Source organism: Zootoca vivipara, chromosome 4 (genome assembly GCF_963506605.1).
Source record: "Zootoca vivipara chromosome 4, rZooViv1.1, whole genome shotgun sequence".
In the NCBI taxonomy this organism is placed as follows: Eukaryota; Metazoa; Chordata; class Lepidosauria; order Squamata; family Lacertidae; genus Zootoca; species Zootoca vivipara.
In genome coordinates, this window is record NC_083279.1 from 44550922 (window position 1) to 44575228 (window position 24307).

The 24307-nt window shown below is 42.5% G+C and overlaps 1 protein-coding gene across 6 annotated transcripts in view; it reads left to right on the plus strand.

Annotated features, from left to right (window-relative positions):
- The window catches only part of SYTL5 (synaptotagmin like 5), an 81052-nt gene that overhangs the window by 15127 nt on the left and 41618 nt on the right, over nt 1-24307 (plus strand). For 2 of the 6 annotated variants that reach the window (XM_035114679.2, XM_060273537.1), the window contains exons 1-2: nt 16326-17540; nt 19878-20218. In XM_035114679.2, coding sequence (XP_034970570.2) covers nt 20100-20218 — 119 coding nt within the window. In that variant the 5' untranslated portion in view covers nt 16326-17540; nt 19878-20099. Of the gene's footprint in view, nt 1-16319; nt 17541-19877; nt 20219-24307 lie in introns of those variants that run through there. The other 4 variants (XM_060273536.1, XM_035114675.2, XM_035114674.2 and 1 more) reach the window with 3 other exon arrangements.

The following is a 24307-nucleotide window of genomic DNA, read 5'->3' on the forward strand; positions in this document are numbered from 1 at the left end:
GGAGGGAAAAGCAAACTCAGATGCGGGTTCTTAAATTACAGTTGTTGTTGTTGTTATACTACAGTTTTATAGTTCTGTCTATGCAGATTCTGGATGTCTTGGAGGGCATCAACTCACACTGATGTCACTAGCGGTTCTGACTGCCTTGCCCTTGATAGAGAGCAGTTCCTCTCCAGAAGCATTTTTTCACCCCACCCCAATCAGATCTGGTAGGAGAACTGGCAACAATGTCCAAGCCAGAAGGACAGGGCTGCTCTTGCCACACAGTTCTTTCCTCAGACAGAATTTGTGACCAAGTCCAAAATTACAGCTCTGTAGAAGATCTGCAGGTTTTTTTTTTACCAATATGGGATTGGCTTTTCAGGATCTGGGACATCATTCTCATGGATGAAATTTATGTGGGAAGTTCAAAGCTTCACAAATAGTATGTCCTCTGAAGTTTATTTCAAGCATTGGTTTCTGGTTCATAATTGGTTTCTGCTATTTATTTGGAATAGCATTCTGGTGTTGCTAAGAAACTAATTTACTCATAAATATTCATTTGTAACAAAGTATTTGGACAAATTACCAGCCATTTGGTAATTTTTTTATTGGAAAATATCTATTTCCTAGGAGAATCCTGGGCATAGTCTCATGGTTAGTGATCAGAAGGGGGCGCCACAGTAATTTTATCTGTTAAATTGCCTTATCTGATAGTGGGCCTTTTCTATAAAACTATGGATAGTTTTAACACTGCCAGTTCACTGAATGCCTCTAATATGGGAACTGACCAGAATGGTGACAAATGCAGCAATTATTTTTGGGAGGAGGCAGATTAGAATAGATTGGCCATAGCATCTAGTCATGCCCTGAAGTATTATGCTAGAGGGTTGATTTCAGCAAACATTTCATGGTCAGATTATTATACTGTTATGTACTGAGCTGAATCCTAGAACAATAGGATTCAGAATCAGCGGGAGCTACCCAATCCAACTCCAGGTGGAAGTGAATCCGCAACCTGATTGGCCTGCTGGAGCAGCCAATCAGGCGGCTGGCAGAAGTGAATCTGCTACCTGATTGGCCTGTAGGAGCAGCCAATCAGGCTGCAGGCAAAAGTCAATCCACAATATAATTGGCCCACAGGTGTAGCCCTGAAGTAGCCAATCACGCAAGGCCCATTGTGTAAATAATGTATATAAGCAGATGGTTTGGGGAAAAGAGCCATTCGTCTTCTCTTCTTCTCCTTGATGAATATGAGCTGAATAAAGAGCATGAAATTCACTCTCGACTCCGAGTATATTTCATATACTGTGTGTGAAAAGCGTAGAGGCTCTGTTAGAAAAGGGAGAACTTGTATAAGCCTGCTGGATATAACATTTTTAAGAATTGGGTTTTTTGCACATATATCTATTACTAGCCCATGTTCAAAAGGGGATAAACTACCAACAATAGTATGTTTGAGGACTCTGGCTTTGATGGGTATTAGAAGACTTACTAAACTACAGATCAGATACCCAGAAACGTCAGCTGGAAGATCATTCTATTTGAAAAGTTGTCCATCTGTCATCCAGATTTTTGTTCAGTTTTACCACTAGCACTTGCAGTGTGACAGAACTCTTCATTCTGACACAATTCAGTAAGCTGGAGACAAGCCTCATTATTACTCTTTAAAAACAATAAGCCTATTGAGACCTGACAATTCGCCCGTGAGAAGCAGGGGTTCTGAAAAAGCATTACTGAGGGAAGAGAGCTTGACTTGCCTACAGTTCATTGGCTAGTCTGGAGAACTTAGCCATGAGCCTGGGTTGGGCCAATGTACTAAGCCAAAACCTGGCCTGGCTTTGCAAAGTATAGCAGCAAAAGGACTGGAGATCCGCAAATTGGCATATGAAGTCCAGGTTATTATCTCTTGCAAACTCCATGCTGAAATTAGATGCAATATTAGATTCTTGATCCTAAAACTACTGTTCCTTTCTAAGTAAAAAGAGATTCAAAAACTCTTCTTTATATTAGCAGATGGTCACAGGGTCCCTGGCTTATGATACGCTCCAATCTTCTGAAAATTTGTGAAAAATTCTTGCCAGGGTAAGGTAGGTTTGTTGCTCAGCCCTTTCCCACAGTGGGTAAGATAACTGTTCTCTGCAGTCTCTGCAGGGACTTAGTTCTGGTGCCAAATGTTTGCTCTGTTATATGTGATTTCTTCCTAATTTGAACTCAAGATGCCTCCATAAATATGACCTCTACATGAGACAAACAGTGCAGATTTGTTCAGCTTTGCCTGGTCTTGCAAGTTCCTCTTGGTTGGTGCAGGATTGGAATCTTGTAAACCGGTAAAGGTAAAGGGACCCCTGACCATTAGGTCCAGTCGTGACCGACTCTGGGGTTGCGGCACTCATCTCGCATTATTGGCTGAGGGAGCCCGGGTACAGCTTCAGGTCATGTGGCCAGCATGACAAAACTGCTTCTGGCGAACCAGAGCAGCACACGGAAACGCCGTTTACCTTCCCGCTGTAGCAGTACCTATTTATCTACTTGCACTTTGACGTGCTTTCGAACTGCTAGGTTGGCAGGAGCTGGGACCGAGCAACAGGAGCTCACCCCATTGCGGGGATTCGAACCGCCGACCTTCTGATTGGCAAGCCCTAGGCTCAGTGGTTTAACCCACAGCGCCACCCGCATCCTTTGTAAAGCTGTTAGCCGGGCTGGTGCTAGGGGTTTTTGTGCCCTAGGCGAGATCACCTTCTGGCGCCCCCCCCCCCCGGCCAATCATATTTCAAACACATGTGAAAGCAAGTAAGCAAATGACACTGGCTAATTCTTAGCCTTCCTTTCCTACTCTGTCTCCCTCCCCAAAATCCCTTGTATTCGTAAAAAGAAATGAGGAGGAGCTACCTTATGCTCAGTCCAATCAATGGTCTGCCTTATTCAAAACATAATTTTCTTTTATTCTTTTTATTGTGTAGAAAATGTGCAAAAGGTGCATATTTGTAACAAATTCCACCTCAAGTGCTATATAACGAGTGCCACCATCATTTTTATTCAATCATATATATTTTTTCTACCTTCCCTACTGTTTTCTATAGCTCGGCAAACTATGCTTCAATGGTGTTGCGTTCGCTTGGGGGGGGGGGACTTCTCGTCTGGTCCAGCATAGAATCATAGAGTTGGAAGAGACCACAAGGGCCATCCAGTCCAACCCGCTGCCAAGCAGAAAACACCATCAAAGCATTCCTGACAGATGCCTGTCAAGTCTCTGCTTAAAGACCTCCAAAGGAGGAGAGTCCACCACACTCCTTGGCAGCAAATTCCACTGCCGAACAGCTCTTACTGTCAGGAAGTTCTTCCTAATGTTTAGGTGGAATCTTCTTTCTTGTAGTTTGAATCCATTGCTCCATGTCCGCTTCTCTAGAGCAGTAGAAAACAACCTTTCTCCCTCCTCTATATGACATCCTTTAATACATTTGAACATGGCTATCATATTACCCCTCAACCTTCTCTTCTCCAGGCTAAACATACCCAGCTCCCTAAGCCGTTCATCATAAGGCATCATTTCCAGGCCTTTGACCATTTTGGTTGCCCTCCTCTGGACACGTTCCAGCTTGTTAGTATCCTTCTTGAACTGTGGTGCCCAGAACTGGACACAGTATTCCAGGTGAGGTCTGACCAGTGCGGAATACAGTGGTACTATTACTTCTCTTGATCTAGATGCTATTGATGCAGCCCATAATTGCATTGGCTTTTAGAGCTGCTGCATCACACTGTTGACTCATGTCAAGTTTGTGGTCTACCAAGACTCCTAGATGCTTTTCACATGTACTGCTCTCAAGCCAGGTGTCTTCCATCCTGTATTTGTGCCTTTCATTTTTTTTTTTGCCCAAGTGTAGTACTTTACATTTCTCCCTGTTAAAATTCATCTTGTTTGCTTTGGCCCAGTTGTCTAATCTGTTAAGGTCATTTTGAAGTGTTATCCTGTCCTCTGGGGTATTAGCCACCCCTTCCAATTTGGTGTCATCTGCAAACATGCTCAGGATGCCCTCAAGCCCATCATCCAAGTCATTGATAAAGATGTTGAATAAGAATGGGCCCAAGACAGAACCCTATGGCACCCCACTAGTCACTACTCTCCAGGATGAGGAGGAGCCATGAATGAGCACTCTTTGGGTTCAGTCAGTCAGCCAGTTACAAATCCACTGAATGGTAGCATTGTCTAGACCACATTTTACCAGCTTCTTTACAAAAATATCATGGGGCACCTTGTCAAAGACCTTGCTTGAAATCAAGATAGGCTATATCCACAGCATTCCCTTCATCTACCAGGCTTGTAATTCTGTCAAAAAATGAGATCAGATTAGTCTGACATGACCTATTTTTCAGAAAGCCATGCTGACTTTTAGTGATCACAGCGTTCCTTTCTAGGTGCTCAGACTGTTTGCTTAATGATCTGCTCTAGAATCTTTCCTGGTATTGATGTCAGGCTGACTGGGCGGTAATTGTTTGGGCCCTCTCTTTTCCCCTTTTTGAAAATAGGGACATTAATTGAACCCTCTTAAAACACTGCCCTGTGTTCCTTTGAAATTCTATTCATGTTGTTTTAAGAGGGAAGGGATCAGTGGTAGAGCAAATGCCTTGCTTACAGAATGCCACACATTCAACCCCTCACATCTCCAGTTAAAAACAACAATATGGTGTTGACATCCACCTGAGAGCCTGGAGACACACTAATAGTCAGCGCTGACATCATTGAACATTCAAATTGAACATGACAAATACCCCAAAACAAAGGAAACATACAGAATAATTGTGTGACACAGTGTACCTGTGCTGGGAGTCTGACAGGTCAAAGTGAAGGCTGCAGATTAAGAATTTAAATTCCGGTCTAGTGCACTGAGCGACAGGTCATAGGTCTGATCTCTGGCAAGCTTGAGACGGACACAAATGCAAACCATTTATTTCACATATCTTTGTCGTAGAAAATTGGTGCAACAAAATTATTTGCATTGCAGTGTGGTTCACTGCTAAGGCCCTGTTTGCATCTTTTGAGTAGGTTATTTCAGAGCTATAACATATCTGAAATTGCAAACCATAGCCCAAATGTAGCCCTTGTACTTTCCCCTTTGAAGTTCAGGTTTTCTCATCTAAAGGAATGCAGCTGATTTTTGTCATGTTACCTAAACCTGATTTCGGCCATTTGGTATTGAAAAGGAAATTGAACAGATGTGTAGCTTAATTTCTTATTAATAGCCTAATCTCAAAAATTGAAACAATTATACGGAAAGCTTTTTCTAAATGCCGTATTGAGCATGTAGACTGTGCTACTGAATAATTTAAATCTTATAAATACTGTGCAAAGACTTGATTCATTAACATTAGCCTGACATGCTTAAAGGCCAATAATTCTAGAAAGATAACTTGTTGCTCTTCCTTGCCTGGTATTAATCACCCAGACATTAATAAGTGGACACGGGAACATGCAGCAAGTGTACATTCGTTTTCATCCCATGATTTGTTTCTGGCAATTTAGGAGAGCTGCACTTCTTTTTAATTCCTCAAATAAAATGCTGTCAGCTTACCAAGAGCAGGTTGTTGAAAGGGAAGTTCCAGCTTTATAGAGCTGTAGGGAAGAGAAATGAAACTATTTAAATATTCCACAGAGGCCACAGAAGAGCCTTTGGAAACAATTGTTTTCACGGGGAATTGGAACAAGAGAACATATATGTATGGGAATTGTGTAAACCTGGGATTCTTTTTCTCTAACCTTTAAAAATACTCTATTCTACAAGTTCCTATCAAATGCCATTAATGTTTTTGATAGCCACCTGTGGTGATAAGGATTAACATTTTTGGATTGCCAGATTGAAATGTTTTAAATACTGTCATTTAATAGAAGATTTCTCGTTGACGAAAATGACCTTTTCCCAGGATGAAAAAAATCAAATATTAATTCATTCATAATGTCAGTAGCCGATGAATGGTTGTGAGTGAATGGTGGTGGAACTCTTGTCAAAGTTTTAAACTATTTATTTCTTTTGGCACAGAAAAAAAACATTGGTTTGGTGTGTGTGTGTGTGTGTGTGTGTGAGAGAGAGAGAGAGAGAGAAATTTCCTTTATTTCATTGCTCATCAAAAATAAGGTAAAGTGGCATGCATGCAGTGGTCTTTTCTATGTGAAGTAAAATATGTTTAAATTTAAAAAACAGTATTGCTTCCATAGTTGTTAAGAGAGGGAAGTCTCATTACAGATTGTTTAGTAGGCTGTTGACTGTTTTCATAATACTAAATTTATATTTTGAGATGTTCTGATTTGGTTTATTGAAGATTTTATGTTTTGTTTAAATTGTGTAGACATGTTTTAAAATAAGAGTTTTGAAATGATAGTTTTTTAAAAATATATATTGGTGATGGTTTTTGATGTTGTTGTAAACTGGGCAGGGTACGATGTGGGAAAACAGAATACAAATAAAGTTGCTAACACAGTGATCCCAACTAAATCCATTGGAAGGAGACAGGATCACTCCTAAATCCACTTGTACTGATGGAGGCTAAAGATACACTAGCATAGCGATTCTGCAATTCTGTAGCTTTATTGTTGCACCAGTGGGAACTACTGCTGGTAAAACCCTGTCAGTGCAACGGAAGATCAGAAGCTAGTTGGAATTCTGTGTTCCTTGGTTAGTCCCTCACTTTAATTAGTAGTACTGTATATGAAAATGTGTAAGTTAAAACTCTCCAATTTAAGTTAACAGAGATTTTTAAATGAGTGTTTCCTTACCCCCGTCCAACCAGCCGCAGTAAAGGATTCTGCCTAACCTGCAGCTAATCGTGGAGTACATAAGCCTTTTTCAGAGAACATTGACTGCACGTATCCAAGTACAAGGCATAGGACTCCATAACTCTGCCTCAGTGTTTATAGAGCCGGAAGCCCTAAAGTGGATACATTAGTGATGTGTCATTGGGCAAAAAGGGAACACTTTGCACAAATGGCAGATAACCAACAGCCAGAGAGGACAAAAAGAAACGAAGAGAAGATGTATAACACTTGCCTTCTCAGAACCCTTACAGGCTCATTCTCTCATCAGGGGTTGAGAGACTATGCTTCAAAGCATGATGCCACGCCACCAATAACTTCATCCCTCTTGTTGAAGCCTTCTAAGAAAAGAGTGGGGTATATGGGATATGTCTTCCACCTCCACCCTTTGCATGAGGGGAAGCTGTTTATGTTCACTGCGCTAACTGTTACTCAGTAGGTTGTGAAAATGTCTCTCATGCAGAGGGCCCTATCTTTGCCTTCTGCAGTAAGTGGTTTAGCGCCAGCAAACCCAAGATTGTGGCAGAGCTTTGTTTTTAAATACACAGACCTGCCACTGTTGTGTTTACTTGCCCTCTGTGTGTTCAGAGTGTAGTGCAGTAAAGTCACAATTTCTGTTGGCTTCCAAACAAGATTCTTGTGCTAAGACACTCATGTGGGATTTTGTGTGTGTGTGTGTGTAATCATTACTTCTTTCTGTTTCTTTTAGCCTATTGGCTTAAAGATACCAAATAGCAACTGTAGCAGTAGAATTAGACAACTTGATGTCCTGTTGAGCAAATGAAAGGAGGTCAGCAAGAGCTAACAGCCTGCTGTAGTCTGCAGTCTAGAAAGAATCTTCTTCTAACCACCGTGGAATTTAACACTGTCAGAACTCTTGTGTCTGTGTTTTTTTTAAAAAATGCTGTGAAGCATATTCAAGACTGGCTCTGTGAAAAGATATTATCTTAATACAAGGATGGGTCTTGCGTGTCAAGAGACCATATTCTTCTCTTCTTCTGTAGCCTACATCCAGGGCCAGAGTGTCCATAGAGGCGAACTAGGCAACTGCCTAGAGCGCCGTCATGGGGGGGGCGCACTGCCAGCCTGCCCGCCGCCCTCCGCTCGCCGCTTTCTCTCCTGCTGCTGCTTGCTGCAGAGGCGCTTCCCTGCAATGCGCACGACGGAGCAGGTGGGGAAACCTGAGCGTGTGCGTGCCCAGCGCAGCAGCGACTGCGCCGCCCCGGCCGAGCGCCATGAGCCCACTCCCCGACGGGGTGAACCCCACGCACAGCGCAACGCTCCCTTTGCGCAAGGCGCGCCCAGGAAGAGGCGCACGCCGTGGCCCAGGCGCCTTCGCCCTCTCCTGGGCGCCGCGGCTTACGCCGAGAGGATGCGAGCCAAGGGGGCGGCGGTGGCCCCTCCCTCCCCAGTCACCACGGTGGCGATGATGGGCCGGGGGTCCTCCAAGCGCAGCTTCGTCCTCTTGCCAGAGAAAGCCCCGCAAGGGCGCACGAGGCGGCCGGGCAGAGGCGCAGCGCGGGGGGCTCTGCGGTGGATGCGGCAGGCTCAGATGCGCACCTCCAGCTCCGCAGCCTGCTGCTCGTCACCCGGGGTTCGGAGAAGTGCTGCGCTGCTCCTCTCCAAACCCTGGGTCCTGTCCTTGCTGTCAGCTGCAGAGGTGGTGGGAGAGGGACGAATGCGAGAAAGGAGCCTTTTCTCATCACTTGCCTGGTCCCCCCGCCGCCCACCTCTCGCAAAATCGCCGTCTAGGCCGGGGGGGCACCAGAAGGTGATCTCGCCTAGGGCGCCAAAAACCCTAGCACCGGCCCTGCCTGCATCTTGTCCTGGCACTGCCTACAAGTAGAGCTGGCGGTTAACAATAGCCAGCAGGTGTATTTGTGGGCTTTGTTCTTTTGCCAAGGTTCTGTCACGTTCTAGTAGGTGCGGGAAAGACCACAGTTCAATGGTGCAGCACCTGAAGGACCTGGGTTCACTCTGTAGTGTTCCCGTCAGGTAGCAGGTGAAGGGGATGACATTTGCCTGAGATTGTGGAGAGGAGCTGTCAGTCAGAGTAATAATAAATAAATAAAATTATTCTTTATACCCCGCCCATCTGGGCAGCTCCCAATAGAGGGCTAAAAACAGAATAAAACAATAGGCGCTGCTGGGCCAGATTGACAAAATAGTTTGGCTTGGTATAAGGAAGCTCCCTGTGTTCCACTCTAGCATTGCTGAGAAATCGAACCCAGAGGACGGAACTGTGTAGATGGACAGGCATGATTCTCAATGACTGGGGTGACCAAGGGCAGAGTTGTTCTTGTTAACAAGGCCACTGACAGGGTTGCTGTGTTCAGGGTGCAGTTGTTCTTGTGGATAGAGATGATTGCAGTATGTCGATCCTTTCTCTAAAACAGGCATCCCCAAACTTCGGCCCTCCAGATGTTTTGGACTACAATTCCCACCTTCCCCGACCACTGGCTCTGTTAGCTAGGGATCATGGGAGATGTAGGCCAAAACATCTGGAGGGCCGCAGTTTGGGGATGCCTGCTCTAAAACATACATTGCCCTTTATAATGGGGGGGGGGAGGAAGGGATAAGATTTAATAAAATATAAAACATGACATGGGAAAACACGAAGTTTTTCGTGCATATGAATCTTTCACATGCTGGTGTTTTTTCCTCCCAAACATTTTTACTCAGACACAAGTCTGATTGATTTGAGACATACTTACCCAAAATTAGGAAACAAAATCATATGGCCAAGTTCTTTCAGGGAGCATCTTTCACTGCTTGAGCACTCCCACTAGAGGTCAAAGAGAACAACAATTACCAGACCTTTAGAAGGCATCTCAAGGCAGCCCTGTTTAGGGAAGCTTTTAATGTCTGATGGATTTCTGTATTTTAGAATTTCTGTTTTTTTGGAAGCCGCCCAGAGTGGCTGGGGGAACCCGGCCAGATGGGCGGGGTATAAATAATAAATTATTATTATTATATTATATACCTGCTTCCCTTCTACCAGGAAGAACTTGGTACTCTAGAGATGCTGTGATATGTAAACAGCCCTGTGTCCTGGAGTCTTCTGCCATTGTTCTGATTCAAGCTGTGTTTGACCTACAAATTGGTATAGTTCACTGCAGAGTTGCACCATCAAAGCAGGTTGCTAAACAATGCTAAATTAAATTGAAGACAAACCTTTTGCTGTCACGTACCATTTGGGGACATACTTTGTATGGATTTGTAAAGAAATACAGAATGACCTATGGATAATACTGGCCAGATAAAACCTATTGCTCAAAGCTAAATTGATCAAAACCGTGTAACAAATGTTACTCATTTTCTGTTCCAAAACAAAAACACATCTGTGGTTTTAAATCGCCTGTGGAGAAGGGGGAAAAAGGCTTGGGCATAACTCACCTCAATCTTATTGTTTTGCCTGCAGCATTTGTACCGAACTAAAACCTGTCTTTTTTGAGATAAACTATATACCTTGTGCTTCATCACTGTCATTGCATTTCCATTTTAACTACTACATTTCAATGGGAAATGAGATGAATATTAAAAACATAAAGCAGTGCAGGGGTTTGGGATAGCATTCTGTCAGTTTGTTAGATTGTGTCACACTCATCACAATTTAAGTTGCACAGAACATTTTCTCCGCACACTGTTGGCATGTTCAGGCATTGACCTCAACATGCAAGTGCAAAACTGTGGACGAGGGTCAGGGGGTCAGGGCTGCATGTTCATGCCCTTCCCTTGATGGTTCACCTGTGGAGATCTTCCCTCTGTTAACGTGGGGAAAGTCTGATTAGGATGCAGTGCATCTCTGTGTTGTTGTTAAATACTCCCTTTCAGAGAGCAGCTTAGGGAGGAGATGAGAAATTTTGAAATCCTCAGAGGCAGGAGCAGAATATGAGTGAGATGGAGGCTGGAAGCATCTTGGGATTGTAGGTGCTTCTCTAGAGACCTGATGTGGGGCAGAGGATCTGCTGCCTGAAAGTTCACATGCTTGCCTCCACCTGTGCTCCACTTGTAAATAAGCCAAATATTACAAAAGCATCATATGTGTCCAGTGCTCTCTTGTCCAAATGAAGCTAAACCAAGCTAACACTCCTCCTGAAACTTCTCACCACTTGGGAGAAGTGGGGAACACATAATACTGTATTTTTTACATAAAAATAATGTTTATTAAATGTTTTCTTGGTTTATAAAAGTACATACATTGTCTCTTTTTCAGGTTGTTAAGTCTTTTCTACAGATCGGTTACATTTGATATGAGACATTAGTGTTGTATACAGTATAAGATTAAGGAAGCTGAGAGGAGAGATGGGGTGGTGAAATTTATATTTTTATATATAGTGTATGTGTGTTTTGTGTCAGCGTCAACTGGATAGGTTCTCTTTCAATTCACTTTTTACATTTCATTGGTAGTGAGAGGGTGTGGTTGGTTGTCTGTAGTTGGCTGCAGTGCGGTTTGTTTGCATTTGTGAGGTGGGGAGGGATGGTTGGGTCATGTAAGCCATATTGATTCATATGCTGTCAGCAGGTTCCTGTTGTGTCTTGTTGGGCTGTGATGTGATAAAGGGGAGCCATACCAAGGTGAAGGCGTCATCTTTTTTCCTGTGTCAGTTTCAGTCTGTTAGCTTTTCTAGGAAGGCTGTTTCCCATGTTATTTGGTACCAGTGGCCCATGTTCACTCCTGAGTCAGATCTCTGCAGTGTCTGGCTATGATGCTTCTGTCTGCTGAAAGTAGGTGGGTTATAAGCTCTTTATAATAGGAATGGACATTATTATCTTGGTATTCAGTATTCAGTAGGGCCAGTTCTGGGGTGAATTCTAATACTGTACCTGTCAGTTATTTTGCATATCTCTTGTAGGCTTGCTGTCTAGAAGGGTTGCATTTTGGGGCATTCCCATCACATGTGGAGGTATGTGCCTGTGGAGGTGCAGCCTCTCCAACATTTTGGCTCCTGGGCTTATCAGTGCCAGTTTCCGTGGTGTTAGGTACCATCTGTAGGTGAGTTTCAGAGTGAGTTTCCTTCTTTCAGCTGATTTAAAGGGAGGTTTAGACCACATTCCAGTCCATTGGGTAGAGTTAATTTCATAGCCTATGTTGTGCTCCCGTTGTTTTTGATTGCATCATGGGGGTTTGTGGGATTTTGGAGCAGTATTTTGTATACTGTGATTACCATCTCCTTGCTGTGTCCCGTTGCTGTCAGGAGAAGGTTTTTGAAGGTAGCCAAGGGCTTAGTGGCTGCTGATTTTACTGCTGGATTGTTTAAGAAGGTGTGTAATTGGTGGTGCATTAGCTAAGGTATTTGGGTGTCACCTAGTTTGTCTTGTATTTCTTGTGTCGGTACGGGTAGAAGTGTTTAAATGATGTAGGCCTTTGGCTTGCCAGGTTTTTTATCTGGAGGCTTTGTGCTGCATGTTGGAATAGTGGGTGATGAGCCAGGGGGATTAGTGAGCCTGAAGCTAAGGACAGTTTGCCTATTTTTTCCTTCCATGCTTTAGGTATGGACTGTGTGAACCTGTTTAGTATTGTGGGGATTTTCTTTAGTTTGTTTTGGAGAAATGGGTACCGTCAAATCTCTACTTACCACCGCCTCTTCTTACGGTTGTTCCAAGTCACGACCGCGGCAAACCCGGCGCATGCACAGGCGCAGCAATCGTCATTCATGCATGTGCAGAAGTGGGCGATGGCCGTTTGCACATGCGCAGAAGCAGGCAATCATCCACCCGCACTTGCGCACAATGGCGCCTCTCCCAGCGACCCATTTCGACCTCCGGACAGACCTCCAGAATGGATTATGGTTGCAAATAGAGGTTCCACTGTATGCTGTTTTGGGGGTGCTTTTGATTGTTCTCTCTGAGTGGACCCATTGTTTCATCTCGTCGTCTCAACTGTATGGGATTATGTGGCACACTCGGTTGGTGATGCAATATGATTCTATTTTGGGGATTCTGCATCCTCCTCCTGAGGAGGGGAGGCACAAGTACTTGGGGCTTGTTCTTTGGCTTTTTGTGAGAGAAAATAAATGAGTATAGTATTTTCTGCCATTTCCAGAGCTGGGTATAATACTGTATTTCTAAAGCTAACTTGTATTTATCGGATCAACTGGCTTTTTTAAAAAAATATTCAGGCATTAAGTGTTTTAGCCTAAGTATTAGTATTTTTATACATATGTGCTACTGCTTCACACTTCTGTTTTATAAATTCGGTACAGCTTGGAAGCACAGGCTTTGATCTAACAGAATCCAAGACAGCGTGCCAGGGAAGCTGGCATAATTCCAAAAAAATGAAAGAGTGGCTTCTAGCTTCCGTTTTTACTTGAGCAATGAATGTGCCAACAAGTGTCCTTTTGGTGCCATGTATTTACTGCTGATATGTGACTTCAGGAGATGAAATAATAGGAATTCTAGCAAGATAGTGGTGTTTGTTTAATGATGGGCTTTTTTGTAGTATGGTAAGGTAAAGGTAATGTTACTTTGTTACTTCAACTCTTTACCATACCATCATGTCTAACCATTAAAAAATGTTTAGCAGTATTTGATAATTAAACATTGTCTGGGTATCAAGACACTGCCTTCACCTGACAGCCTGAACAGCAATATGTTCATATAAAAGGGTTACTTTTTATTTGTTGTGATCCAGAAGTGACATGAACTGTTTATTGATTTATGTAAAGTTATTCTAATTAGTTACATTGAACATTGCTCAGTTGAACAGAAGCTCATTTATTTGGAAGTAAGTCCTATTAAGTTCAAAAAGTGTGCATAACCACAGTCCCGCAACATGTTTTGATATATTTAAAAGCCATGCTGTTGGCTGTTTAGTATAATGAAGGCTCCACTTGCAGAGTGTGTGATTGGCATCCCAATAATGCTTAATGCTATTCACGCTGCAGCCATAATCCAGCTTGTTGCATAACCCATCGTTTTGTTGACTACCAGGGCAGGTTGCAGGCCATACAGTGTCTAGAGAGGGTGCTCTGAACCAATTCTATGGATGGTCCATCGCGTCTCGCCATTCCACAATGAGACTAGAAGCCTCAGGAAGATTGCCATGTCTAACCACTGGAAAATTTCCCAGAGCACTGAGGAATCTATCAGATTTTTAAAATGTCCGTTATATGTCCTACTTGTAAAAAAATACTATCTGGCGTGAATGAAAATAGTCATACAGTGGTACCTCGGTTTATGAACACAATTAATTGGTTCCGGAAGTCTGTTCATAAACTGAAGCGAACTTTCCCATTGAAAGTAATGGAAAGTACATTAATCCTTTCCAGATGGTCCACGGAGTACTTAAACTGAAGTGTTCATAAACTGAAGCAAACTTTCCCATTAAAAGTAATGGAAAGTGAATTAATCCGTTCCAGGTGGGTCCGTGGCGTTCATAAACTGAAAATTCATAAACCGAGGTGTTCATAAACTGAGGTTCCACTGTATATGCATTACAAAACAGGAAAAAAATGCTAGTTTGAACTCCAGTTTTTGATGGTTTGTCCTAACATAGTAAAGTGCCTCTCTTGCCTCACAGGGTGCTATTAAATTAGGGGGTTCATTTTTTTAAAAAAACTGTCTTCCCCTTCAAAAAAGAGATCTGTAGCTTTTTAAAAAAAATAAATTAGAAGAGTTGCATCTAGCAAGGGTCACTCTGCTTATAGAAGACACCCATCAGTAGAATGGGGAGTGAGGCTGTTTTTGCCAATGCATCCTCTTCCTTTCAACTTCAATGAGCCTCCTCAAAATCAGTAGATTTTGCAGAGGAGATAACCACACACACACACACACACACCTCATTCTGTTGATGGATGCCTTCCATTAGTGGAACAACACCTGTTGTAAATGCTTCAAGGAAACTGAAATATCCACTGTGCAGTACTAATGCAGTGGCACTCCTTTTGGTGATCTGGCTAGTTCAGACCTTAGAGCCATAGCTCAGGAGCAGAGCATATGCTTTGCATGCAGAAGCATAGCTGTCAACCCTCCCATTTTTTTGTGTTAAACTCCCTTATTTCAATCCGTTTCCCGCTGCTATCCCGGATTGTTAAATATTACGTATTTTCCCGGATTTGAAGCAGCTCCTCTCCACTCTGTGCCCCCCCCCCGCGAGTGAGCAGCCAGCTGCCACCTGGTAAAATGCCTCGCTCGGCGGCTGGCTGCTCGCTCACTTGCTGAGTGTTGCCTGAAATCGCCTCTATGCATGCCCGGGCATGCGCAGAACCGATTTCTGGTGCCGCTCTGCCCATGTCCGGGGCACTGGAAATTGGTCCTGCGCATGTCCAGACATGTGCAGAAGCGATTTCTGGTGCCCAGACATGGGGACACGAGCAGCCTGGCACTGGAAGTCACTTCTGCGCATGTCTGGACATGCGCAGGACCGATTTCTGGTGCCGCGCTGCTGGGTGAGGCTGCTGATCCCTTATTTTCCTTTTTTTTAAAAAAATTATATTTATTTGCGTTTTCAATTTAGTATTTCCATTCATGTCATCATCTTACATCATAGTCAACATCCAGAAATACAAAGAGAAAAGAATACAAAAAAATCCAGAAATTACAGAAAAAGAAAAAGAGAAAAGAAAAAAGAAAAAACAATGCAAAAATGCAAAAGGCACACAAAAAAGAAAAACAATTAAAAAAAAGCAATCTAATATTCATAACCCTATTATAATTTTGACTTCCCCACTCCCCCCTACCCGAGCCTAATTGTAACCCTTTTTTTTGCAATTTTCCTAATTGACCAAATCTAAACATCCCCATATAACTCTTATTTTATTACCTAACTTAAGAAATTTTTTTAACACATTACAATCTTCTAATTAACAGATCCCTTGTGTATATATATAAAGAAAAAAAATACTTTAAACCATATAACCAAATTAATTATCCTCTACTTATCCCCCTTAGCCTCTTGATTTTCACTAAAATATTCTCAATTATAAATTCTAATATTCTTTTAAATCAATTATCAAATTAAATTCTAATATCCCCCCTCCTCCAATGGTTGACGGTCCCCCGAATGTCCCAGCCAGCTCCTGTGTACAATCCATGTCCAAACCATTTAATCCTTCCCTTAATTACAATACTTCTCAACCCACTCCATCTCTCACCCACTCCAGCCCAGCTTCTTCTATTCGCCGACCCCTCTGCCAACCCCAGTCCATTTTTCCATTTTTCTTTGCTTCCCAATTAAAGCTGTCTTTGCCTGGATCTTGCCTCCCCTCTCTCACTAGGGAGGTTCGAGTCCGGGCCACCTCTTTGATCCTTGGCACAGCTAGATTGTCTTTTCCAGGAGCCTGTTCTCCCTCTCTCACTGAGAGAAGAGGCTCCCAGAGCTCTCTATACGATGCCACTTTGTTGTTGTAATCCGTGTCCCGTGCAGCCTCTCCCACCGGTTGCACTTCGTTCGAAGTCTGGAGCTCCTCTCGATCTTCTCTTACAGAGTTAAAGTTATTATTTTCTACAGTCTCAGTCTGTGTCTCAATGCTATCTACAAAGAGAGGTCAGTGTAGGGATTCGATACATTGTTTTGTTAGTCTTACAAACTCTTTAACTCCTGTCTTCACCTCTTGTATTTTTTCCCATCCACTTTGTATCCCTTTCTCATACATCATGTCCAAATGTTTTGACTAGTTTCGTCCTTTGTCTTCTCAAATTTCAATATGGCGCATAGGCTCTTGTGCCTGAGAGGAAATTCCCACTTAGCTGGCCGATGCCATCCAGGTTTCCGTCGCCCCGTTACCGGAGAGCTTGTTCTTTTTGGAGTCCAAAAAATGCGGAAATCCAAACTTAAAAAGCCTTCACCTCCCCTTGGCTCCGCTGCCCTCGGGAAGGTGTTCGAAATACTTTTTAATGAAGTCCAGAGTCCCGTTTCAGCATTACAGCTGCAGGCTCGGCAATTGCCTCTTGTTTTCTCGGTGGGGGCGGGGAACGACCTCCGTTACCTTTTAAATTCCCCTCCTCAATCCAAATGCTTTCTGAATCGTAAAATTAATGTACTTACAGTTCCAATTATTCTTTCTTTTTTTGGAGGTATCTGGCGCGCGTTGTCGCCGGCACGGAGCTTAACGTCTCAGAGGCAGCAATGTAACCCAAGGCTCCATCCCGCTCTGCCTGCACACGACACCCCTAAAAAAGGGGTTTTCGGGCGGCGAACTGGGCTCAAAAGAGCTCTGCTGGGTGCTCATGTCCCCGAAAAGCCAAATTCGGGGGTTCTCAGGGTGGCTGCTTCGGATCCCTTATTTTCCAATCCGGAAGTTGACAGCTATGTGCAGAAGGTCCCAAGTTCAGTCTGTTGGTAGGACTGGGAAACATTCCTGTCTGCCTGTCACTGCGGGAAATAGTAAGCTAGATGGATGGAATGGCCTGATTTGGTATAGAGCAGCTTCCTAGACCTAACCACTTTTTACATTTTCAAATAAATCAGTTACATCTGTAGGATTGGGTATTATAATTGGTAGTCAGTAATTCTCCTTCAACGACTGACATTACAGCTTTTCACTTTGTTGTTTGTCGAAGATGGTTCTAAAAAGATGGAAGGCTTTCATTCATTCCTTTGAAAATTCAGTAGGTTGGCGCTGCAGGTAGTTCCTTGTACTTTTGATAACCAGGCGCTGGTGGCAAATATTGCATCATGCTGCTGGGTGTGTGCTTTGTGCAAACAGATTGCCGGTGGGAGAACAGCTGGTTTTTCTAGTTTTGTAAAGAGTCCACTGCAGTAGTCCTCTGTAAGTTGACCAGAAGTACTTCGCCTGTTAGCACTCTGGATACGGTAAGACCTATGTATTTAGAATGCCATTTGAAGATCTATTCCCATTTTAAACACTCAGTAGCTCTTGTCATACTGTCCAGCAAAATAAGACTTAAGGAAAAGGGTTTGTAAGAATGCTTCTCATAACAGTAGACTTCTTTAACCAAACAGGAAGTTTACTGCCTGTTTTGTTTTATTTCCTGATGTCTCAGTGAATGAAGCTGGGCTATTTTAAGGTTATAGTTTCTCTGATACCATCTTAAAGTATCGCATTGTTATGGCATGGTTGGCTGATTAGAATACACCACGGCACAATGAAAATACCATTAACCTGGAAGTAACTGCAAGGGTGGGTGAGGTTTTTTTCAGTAGTATCTCTCAGAGTGGTGAATGGCACTGTTTAGTGAGAAGAAACTCCAATGAAAATCCTCATTGTTACATATTTTTACATGGCTGTTCATTTATATATATTTTAAAATTTTTATATATGGATGTTTTATGATGACCTATATTCGTAATGCCTAATAAAGGTTTGGCGGAAAAAAACATTAGAATGCTTTCCGATTAAAAGTTATTCCCGATTAAATGATATGAATGTAGATCAGGAATGATCCTAATTTGTTGTCCTTTCACAGCAAGGCTATTCTTGGAATTTTATTACGAATTTGAACAGAGCACAGTAAAATTACTTCTGTGTGACAATTAAACTGGTACTTTGGCCTTGCCTCTAGCAATAAACTGGAATCATAGTTTAGACAACAAGAGGGCAGTTTTTATAAATATGATTGATTATGTACTCAGGGCATACTGAGGCACTTTATTAATGCTTTTGTTGACCAGAAGTCAGACTGTTCTTCCTTGCCTGTTCTACTCTTGGAGAATCCCTGCTTATATCTAAGGAAACAAATGCTAAAGATTATTCAGTGTATTAATAAACAGCACAGCATGGTCTTTTCACATATGGAAATATCTCTGTTCAATACACCATCAATTTAGTGTGCAAACTGACAAGCCAGGAAGGGTTTGCGCAATAATGAACCATTTATCATGGATCATGCTCACACATGGCAAAAATGAGTATTACCACAAGTAATAATTGATCATTTGCTTTACCTAGTCTATAAATCTGTTAAAGAATCACCCACTTAAAACTTCACTTGTGTCCCTAAAAATAGCACCCTCGCTCCAGGAGATCTGTTGTATATTGATTAAGAAGAAAATGTGAATACAGATCTAAAAGAAGTATTTTCTGTTTGATAGTTTTGATCTCTCTTGCCTTCTCTCTTGTATTATTTACCTCAGAATTAATAGTACCAACTGAGAAACAAGAAAGGAAAATGGGATGGAGGGTTTATTTGTTACTTTCTCTTCACTCTTAAGGTCCCAGGGCAGGTTGCAACGTTAAAACACAATATTAAAAACTGTTTAGAACAACTGAGTAATATTATATTTTTAGTAAAAGAAAATTGTAAATACTGTTTTGAATCTTAAAGGTAAAGGGTAAAGGGACCCCTGACCATTAGGTCCAGTCGTGACCGACTCTGGGGTTGCGCGCTCATCTCGCATTATTGGCCGAGGGAGCCGGCGTATAGCTTCCAGGTCATGTGGCCAGCATGACAAAGCCGCTTCTGGCAAACCGGAGCAGCACATGGAAACGCCGTTTACCTTCCCGCTCTAGCGGTTCCTATTTATCTACTTGCATTTTGATGTGCTTTCGAACTGCTAGGTTGGCAGGAGCTGGGACCAAGCAACGGGAGCTCACCCCGTCACAGGGATTCGAACCGCCAACCTTCTGATCAGCAAGCCCTAGGTTCAGTGGTTTAACCCACAGAGCCACCTGGGTCCCTTTTGAATCTTACAAGTACATATTAGTAGTTGCCTGCCAAATTACAGATTAGTCATATGATTTCCCATTATGTGGCTAAATCTACTTTTAGTGTGAACTAGCAACTAGTATGAATATATTATCAGAAAATTATTTTGGCCATGTGGTGGAGCAATCAGATAACTGTTTTCCATCTACCAGTTCTTTTGCAAATTGAACTCACCACATAGTCTGGCTGATTTTGGATTTTGGAACTGACTGTTAGACACAAGCAGTGTGGCCGTCTCCAGTTTATTCAGCTGCAAGTCCATTCAGTTGGGAAAACCAGGGCTTGTTCTTGCTGTTTCCATGGATGTAAACTGATGTACTTTAATACCAGTGGGTCAGTCAGAGTCACAAATGTCTACAATGAATGTTGTGAATGTGTCAGCACTTAAGTATTTGCTATTGTCTTGAAGGCACTAAACCATTGTTTGTTTTCAGCTGCTCATGCAACATTATATCAAGTGACTTATTTTCACTTTCGTTTCCAGGTACAAAGAATCGAAATAACCAGCTTTGGGGGGGAAACGATTAACTTGAGGATAATTTTTGAATGAAGACCCACAGCATGTTCAGAAGTTCCAGCAAAGTTGCAAGTCACCAAGCTGGATGTTGTAACTTTTGGTTGTTTGCAATGATGTGCCTTTAAACTGTATATCACAATTCATGCCCTTCATACTACATAAATTATAAAATAATACAATCGAAGCAACATGTCAAAAAACTTGGAAATTATCAATTTGTCATTTTTACTGGAACATGAGAGGGAAATGATACTGGGAGTGCTGAAGAGAGACGAGTATTTGAAAAAAACTGAAGATAAAAGAATCAGGTAATTGTGAAAAATTCTTCTGAGGTATTTAAACTTCTGAATACTGGAGTTTGATTTAGATATTTGTGCATATGTTGTAGTTGTCATCCAGTTAGCTCATGGTTACAGTGTAGTTCAGGGTTGGGAAGACATCAGACTTGTGGAATCTACTTTGTTTTTTACTACAACCCTGAGGACCACCAACCATAGCCAGGTTAAAAATAGTGGCTCAGGTGAGCAGACTAAAGCTAAGAAGGAATTTTGGTTGAGCAATGGGACTTCTTCTTCCCTTGCATGCACTCAGTGCCCTTCTGAAATCTTTTCCAGAGGGTTGAGGCCCTAGAGCAGAGTTAGGGTTAGCATGGGAAGGAGAGCAGGAGAACATTCTGTTACACAAGCAGAAACCCTTGCCCTGGTGGAATTTTCACACTGTGCTATGTGTACAACCCAGGGTAGCTCTGCGCACATGCTCAGAATTCGTGATCAGTAGCAGAACTGAGCTCACAAGTTCTCTTTCACACAAAAATCCACTCTTGGTTTCTTCCTCAATAATTCCTTTTCAGCAACCCGATTTAGAAAGGAAAGCTTTTTGTTGCTATTGTTAAGACAGCTGAACATCAGAAACCCTTGCTGATCTCAAAACACAGACATATCAGTACAGGCGGTGACCATTTTGCACATGTCCAATTGACACATGACTGTTGATGCACAGATACTTTAGGACCTAGAAGAACAGGGATAGGACATGGCGTAATGGGGTGGGGTGGGTTTATGCACACTCTACCAACGTGTGGTGGGGCAGGAATGGAACCCTTGCACAAAATGATTGCTGCCTGTATTTACTTTCCGCATTTGTGGTTTGTTATTGCTGTCCATAAAATGTAACAGGTGGTATCATTCATCTTGCAACACCCCCCCCCCCCAATTATAATAATAAATAAACTGTTGCCGATCTACTATGGTAGCATCTAGAGAACTTTCAGTAGATTCTGATATGCCCATCTCTAGTTTTGTTCATAAATAGCATGCATTTGTTGTTGACCTATAAGTTAAATTGAATGTAGGCTAAGATGATTACCTTGCTGTTTAATGTTTTATGAGGGCGTGTTGACTAATCTTTATCCTCCACTTGGAAAGGTTTAGCTTATTAACCATCACACTGCAGTTTTATGTGCAATTTCTGTAGTCTATGTAGCATGCTATCCATGTTAACATCCTCACTCTCTGACTCCTAACCTAATTTTTTTTTAAAATTTAAGAATGGCTAGCATGAAACTGCCATTGTGTGGTAAAAATGAAAAAGGCCTAAATGAAACCAATGCAATTGCTGTCATGCCGGCAATATAGCAAGGTGGCCGCTGTTCAGAGAATGTAACACAATGGAATGTCATAGAATCATAGAGTTAGAAGGGATCCTGAGGATCATTTAGTCCAAGCCCCTGCCATGCAGGAATCTCAACTAAAGCATCCATGACAGATGGCCATTCAACCTCTGCTTAAAAACCTCCAATGAAGGAAAGAGTCCACCACCTTCTGAGGAAGATCATTCCACTGTTGAACAGCTCCTACTGTCAGAAAGTTCTTCCTGATGCTTAGTCAGAATCTCCTTTCTTGTAACTTGAAGCCATTAGTTCAGGTCCTAGCCTCCAGAGCAGAAGAAAACAAGCTTGCTCCATCTACCATATGACAGCCCTTTAGATATTTGAAGATGGCTACCATATCTCTTCTCAGTCTCCTCTATTCCAGGCTAAGCATATCCAGCTCCCTAAATATCCATTCTCATAAGGCTTGGTTTCCAGACACTTGATCATCTTGGTTGCCCTCCTCTGCACATGTAACATGACAAGAATGTAACTTGGTTAGCCTTGGGCTTGTGTGTCTCTCCCCCCCCCCAGCTGCATGGCTAGAAAAAATAAAAGCCGGAAAGGTCCCTAAAGGAGTCCATGACCATTAAGAGTACAGCAGAACCCACCTATGCTTTTCTTCAAATTACTACTCAGTCATAACCCATTTCTTAGCTCCACTTCAGTGTAAATATCATGTGCTTACCTGACCTTCTGAATATCCAAATGTTCCACATGGCTGAATCTGGACTGAAAATTCCAGCAGTGTTGCAGGTGTAGCTGGTGAACGCTATGTTAACTGAGCTCTCATTTCAACTCTAGTATTTAAATTTGCATTAGGACCCAGTGGGTTCTATTTAGGTGTCTAAAATTTCAGGTCTTCTCATGTGCTGTGGTCATCTGCTGATACACTCCTCATGAGTATCCCTGCCACTAGAGGTAATGTCAACTGTGACATGGGCATCATTGGTTGTGGTGCCGGGCAAATACTGGTTTTGTCTCCCGGCCCTTAAAAAAAATAGAACTGATTTTTTTTTGTCCTGCTGCTGCTTTTCGTTTATTATTGAGATCTCGTGTTCAAACTTCTGTTCTACCTCTGAAGCATAGCTGCCAAGTCTCCTGTTTTTCGTGGGAAACCCCCAGATTTTAATCCATTTCCCACTGTTATCCCGAATAGAAAAAAAATCCGGAAATCCCCCGGATTTCCTACTTGCCAGGGAGGCTCCATTTCGGGTGCCACTCTGCCCATGCCTGGGCACCAGAAATTGGGCAGAGCGGCACTGGAAGTTGCTCATACGCATGTCCGGACATGCGTAGAAGCAACTTCCGGTGCCACGCTGCTGCTGATCCCGCATTTTTCAGTGGGAGATTTGGCAGCTATGCTCTGAAGATAAGGAAAGATGCCAAATATGCTATAATGTGATAGATACCTTGAGCATAAGATTTGTATGTTCAGGACACCGTTCTGCACTTCACATTCAAGCACCACCTCAACTGACCGCACTCATTTTCAAGCATACTAAGAAAAACATAATGCAGGGGCTCCTTTGAACACCGAGATTCCAGGTTTTCTTCAAATGGCAGAAGGAAAGATGCAAGACCCATTGTAATAGGACTTTAGTGCTTTACAGGTATTCTTAGACCTTTATACATTTAATTCCTTTTAATTTATTTTAGTCTTAAAAATTAGTCAGTTCTGGTTTTGGGCAAAAGCTGTTTTTATACAGCACATAACTGCTTATTCTACTGACGCACAGTGTTCTGTTTCCGTAGTGTTTGACACAGCTAGATAGTGGCTGTTTAGAAAATGTGCTCATGGTAGATTGAGATAGGGTGACTCATTCTCCTCCTCCATCTCTTGTACTCTTGGAACACTTAATTCCTCCAATTTTGAAATCAGAGCACATTGTCACAGTTGTTCAGTGATTCACTCTTGAATACACCGCAAGGAAATATGGAAGGAATTTTATATAAAATGCAGCTGTCTGAGCTTGTTTTACCATAAATGAAGGAAATTGCGAAGCGGGGCATCTTATTTGTTTGTCTACATTTGTGTCTTTACCTTTCTCCAAAGGCCTTGGAGTTGCATTCCTGGGGCTCCTGCATAATTCCTTCTAGTTCTTGGCTAGGTCCAGATATATTTAATTAATTTAAAAAAATCATACCGCTTGTTTTTTTAAAAACTTCAAAGCGGTTAGCTAAGATCTGCTTAGCTTTAGAGAGGAGCCTAGAACAAGTACCTTCAGACCATTATCTGGTAATGCATAAGGCTTTGCACTCGTTTTCCCCAGTTTTTTGGGGGTGGTATGGAAGTTTTTATAGGAACACAGAACTGGAAAGCAGAAAGGGAAAATGTTGGCATGCAGTTTATTTATTTTGGCATTTATGTGCCACCCAGGAAGGTTCTTTTCAGACTCTTTGCAGACAGACAGACAGACAGTTCCCAAATGGTTCCCAACTCTTTGCAGACAGACAGACAGACAGTTCCCAAACCCTTTGTCATTAAAACCTGCCTGATTTCCAGCCTTTATTTCTTAAGTTTGTATCCAAAGTGCTGTTTGCAAAGCTACATGCTGTGGGACATATTAAGTCTTACTTGTGATCACATAAAGTCTCCCTGCCCATGGCACCCATCAAACCTCCTAAAATTCAGAGGACCTTCAGAAATAAGAAGTTGTTCATGAGCAGTCTGTGAAGGTGATGACCATTCCCCTGTTAGTTTCCAGCACATGGTGCTCAAAGGTATCTGGATTCTGGACATCCATGA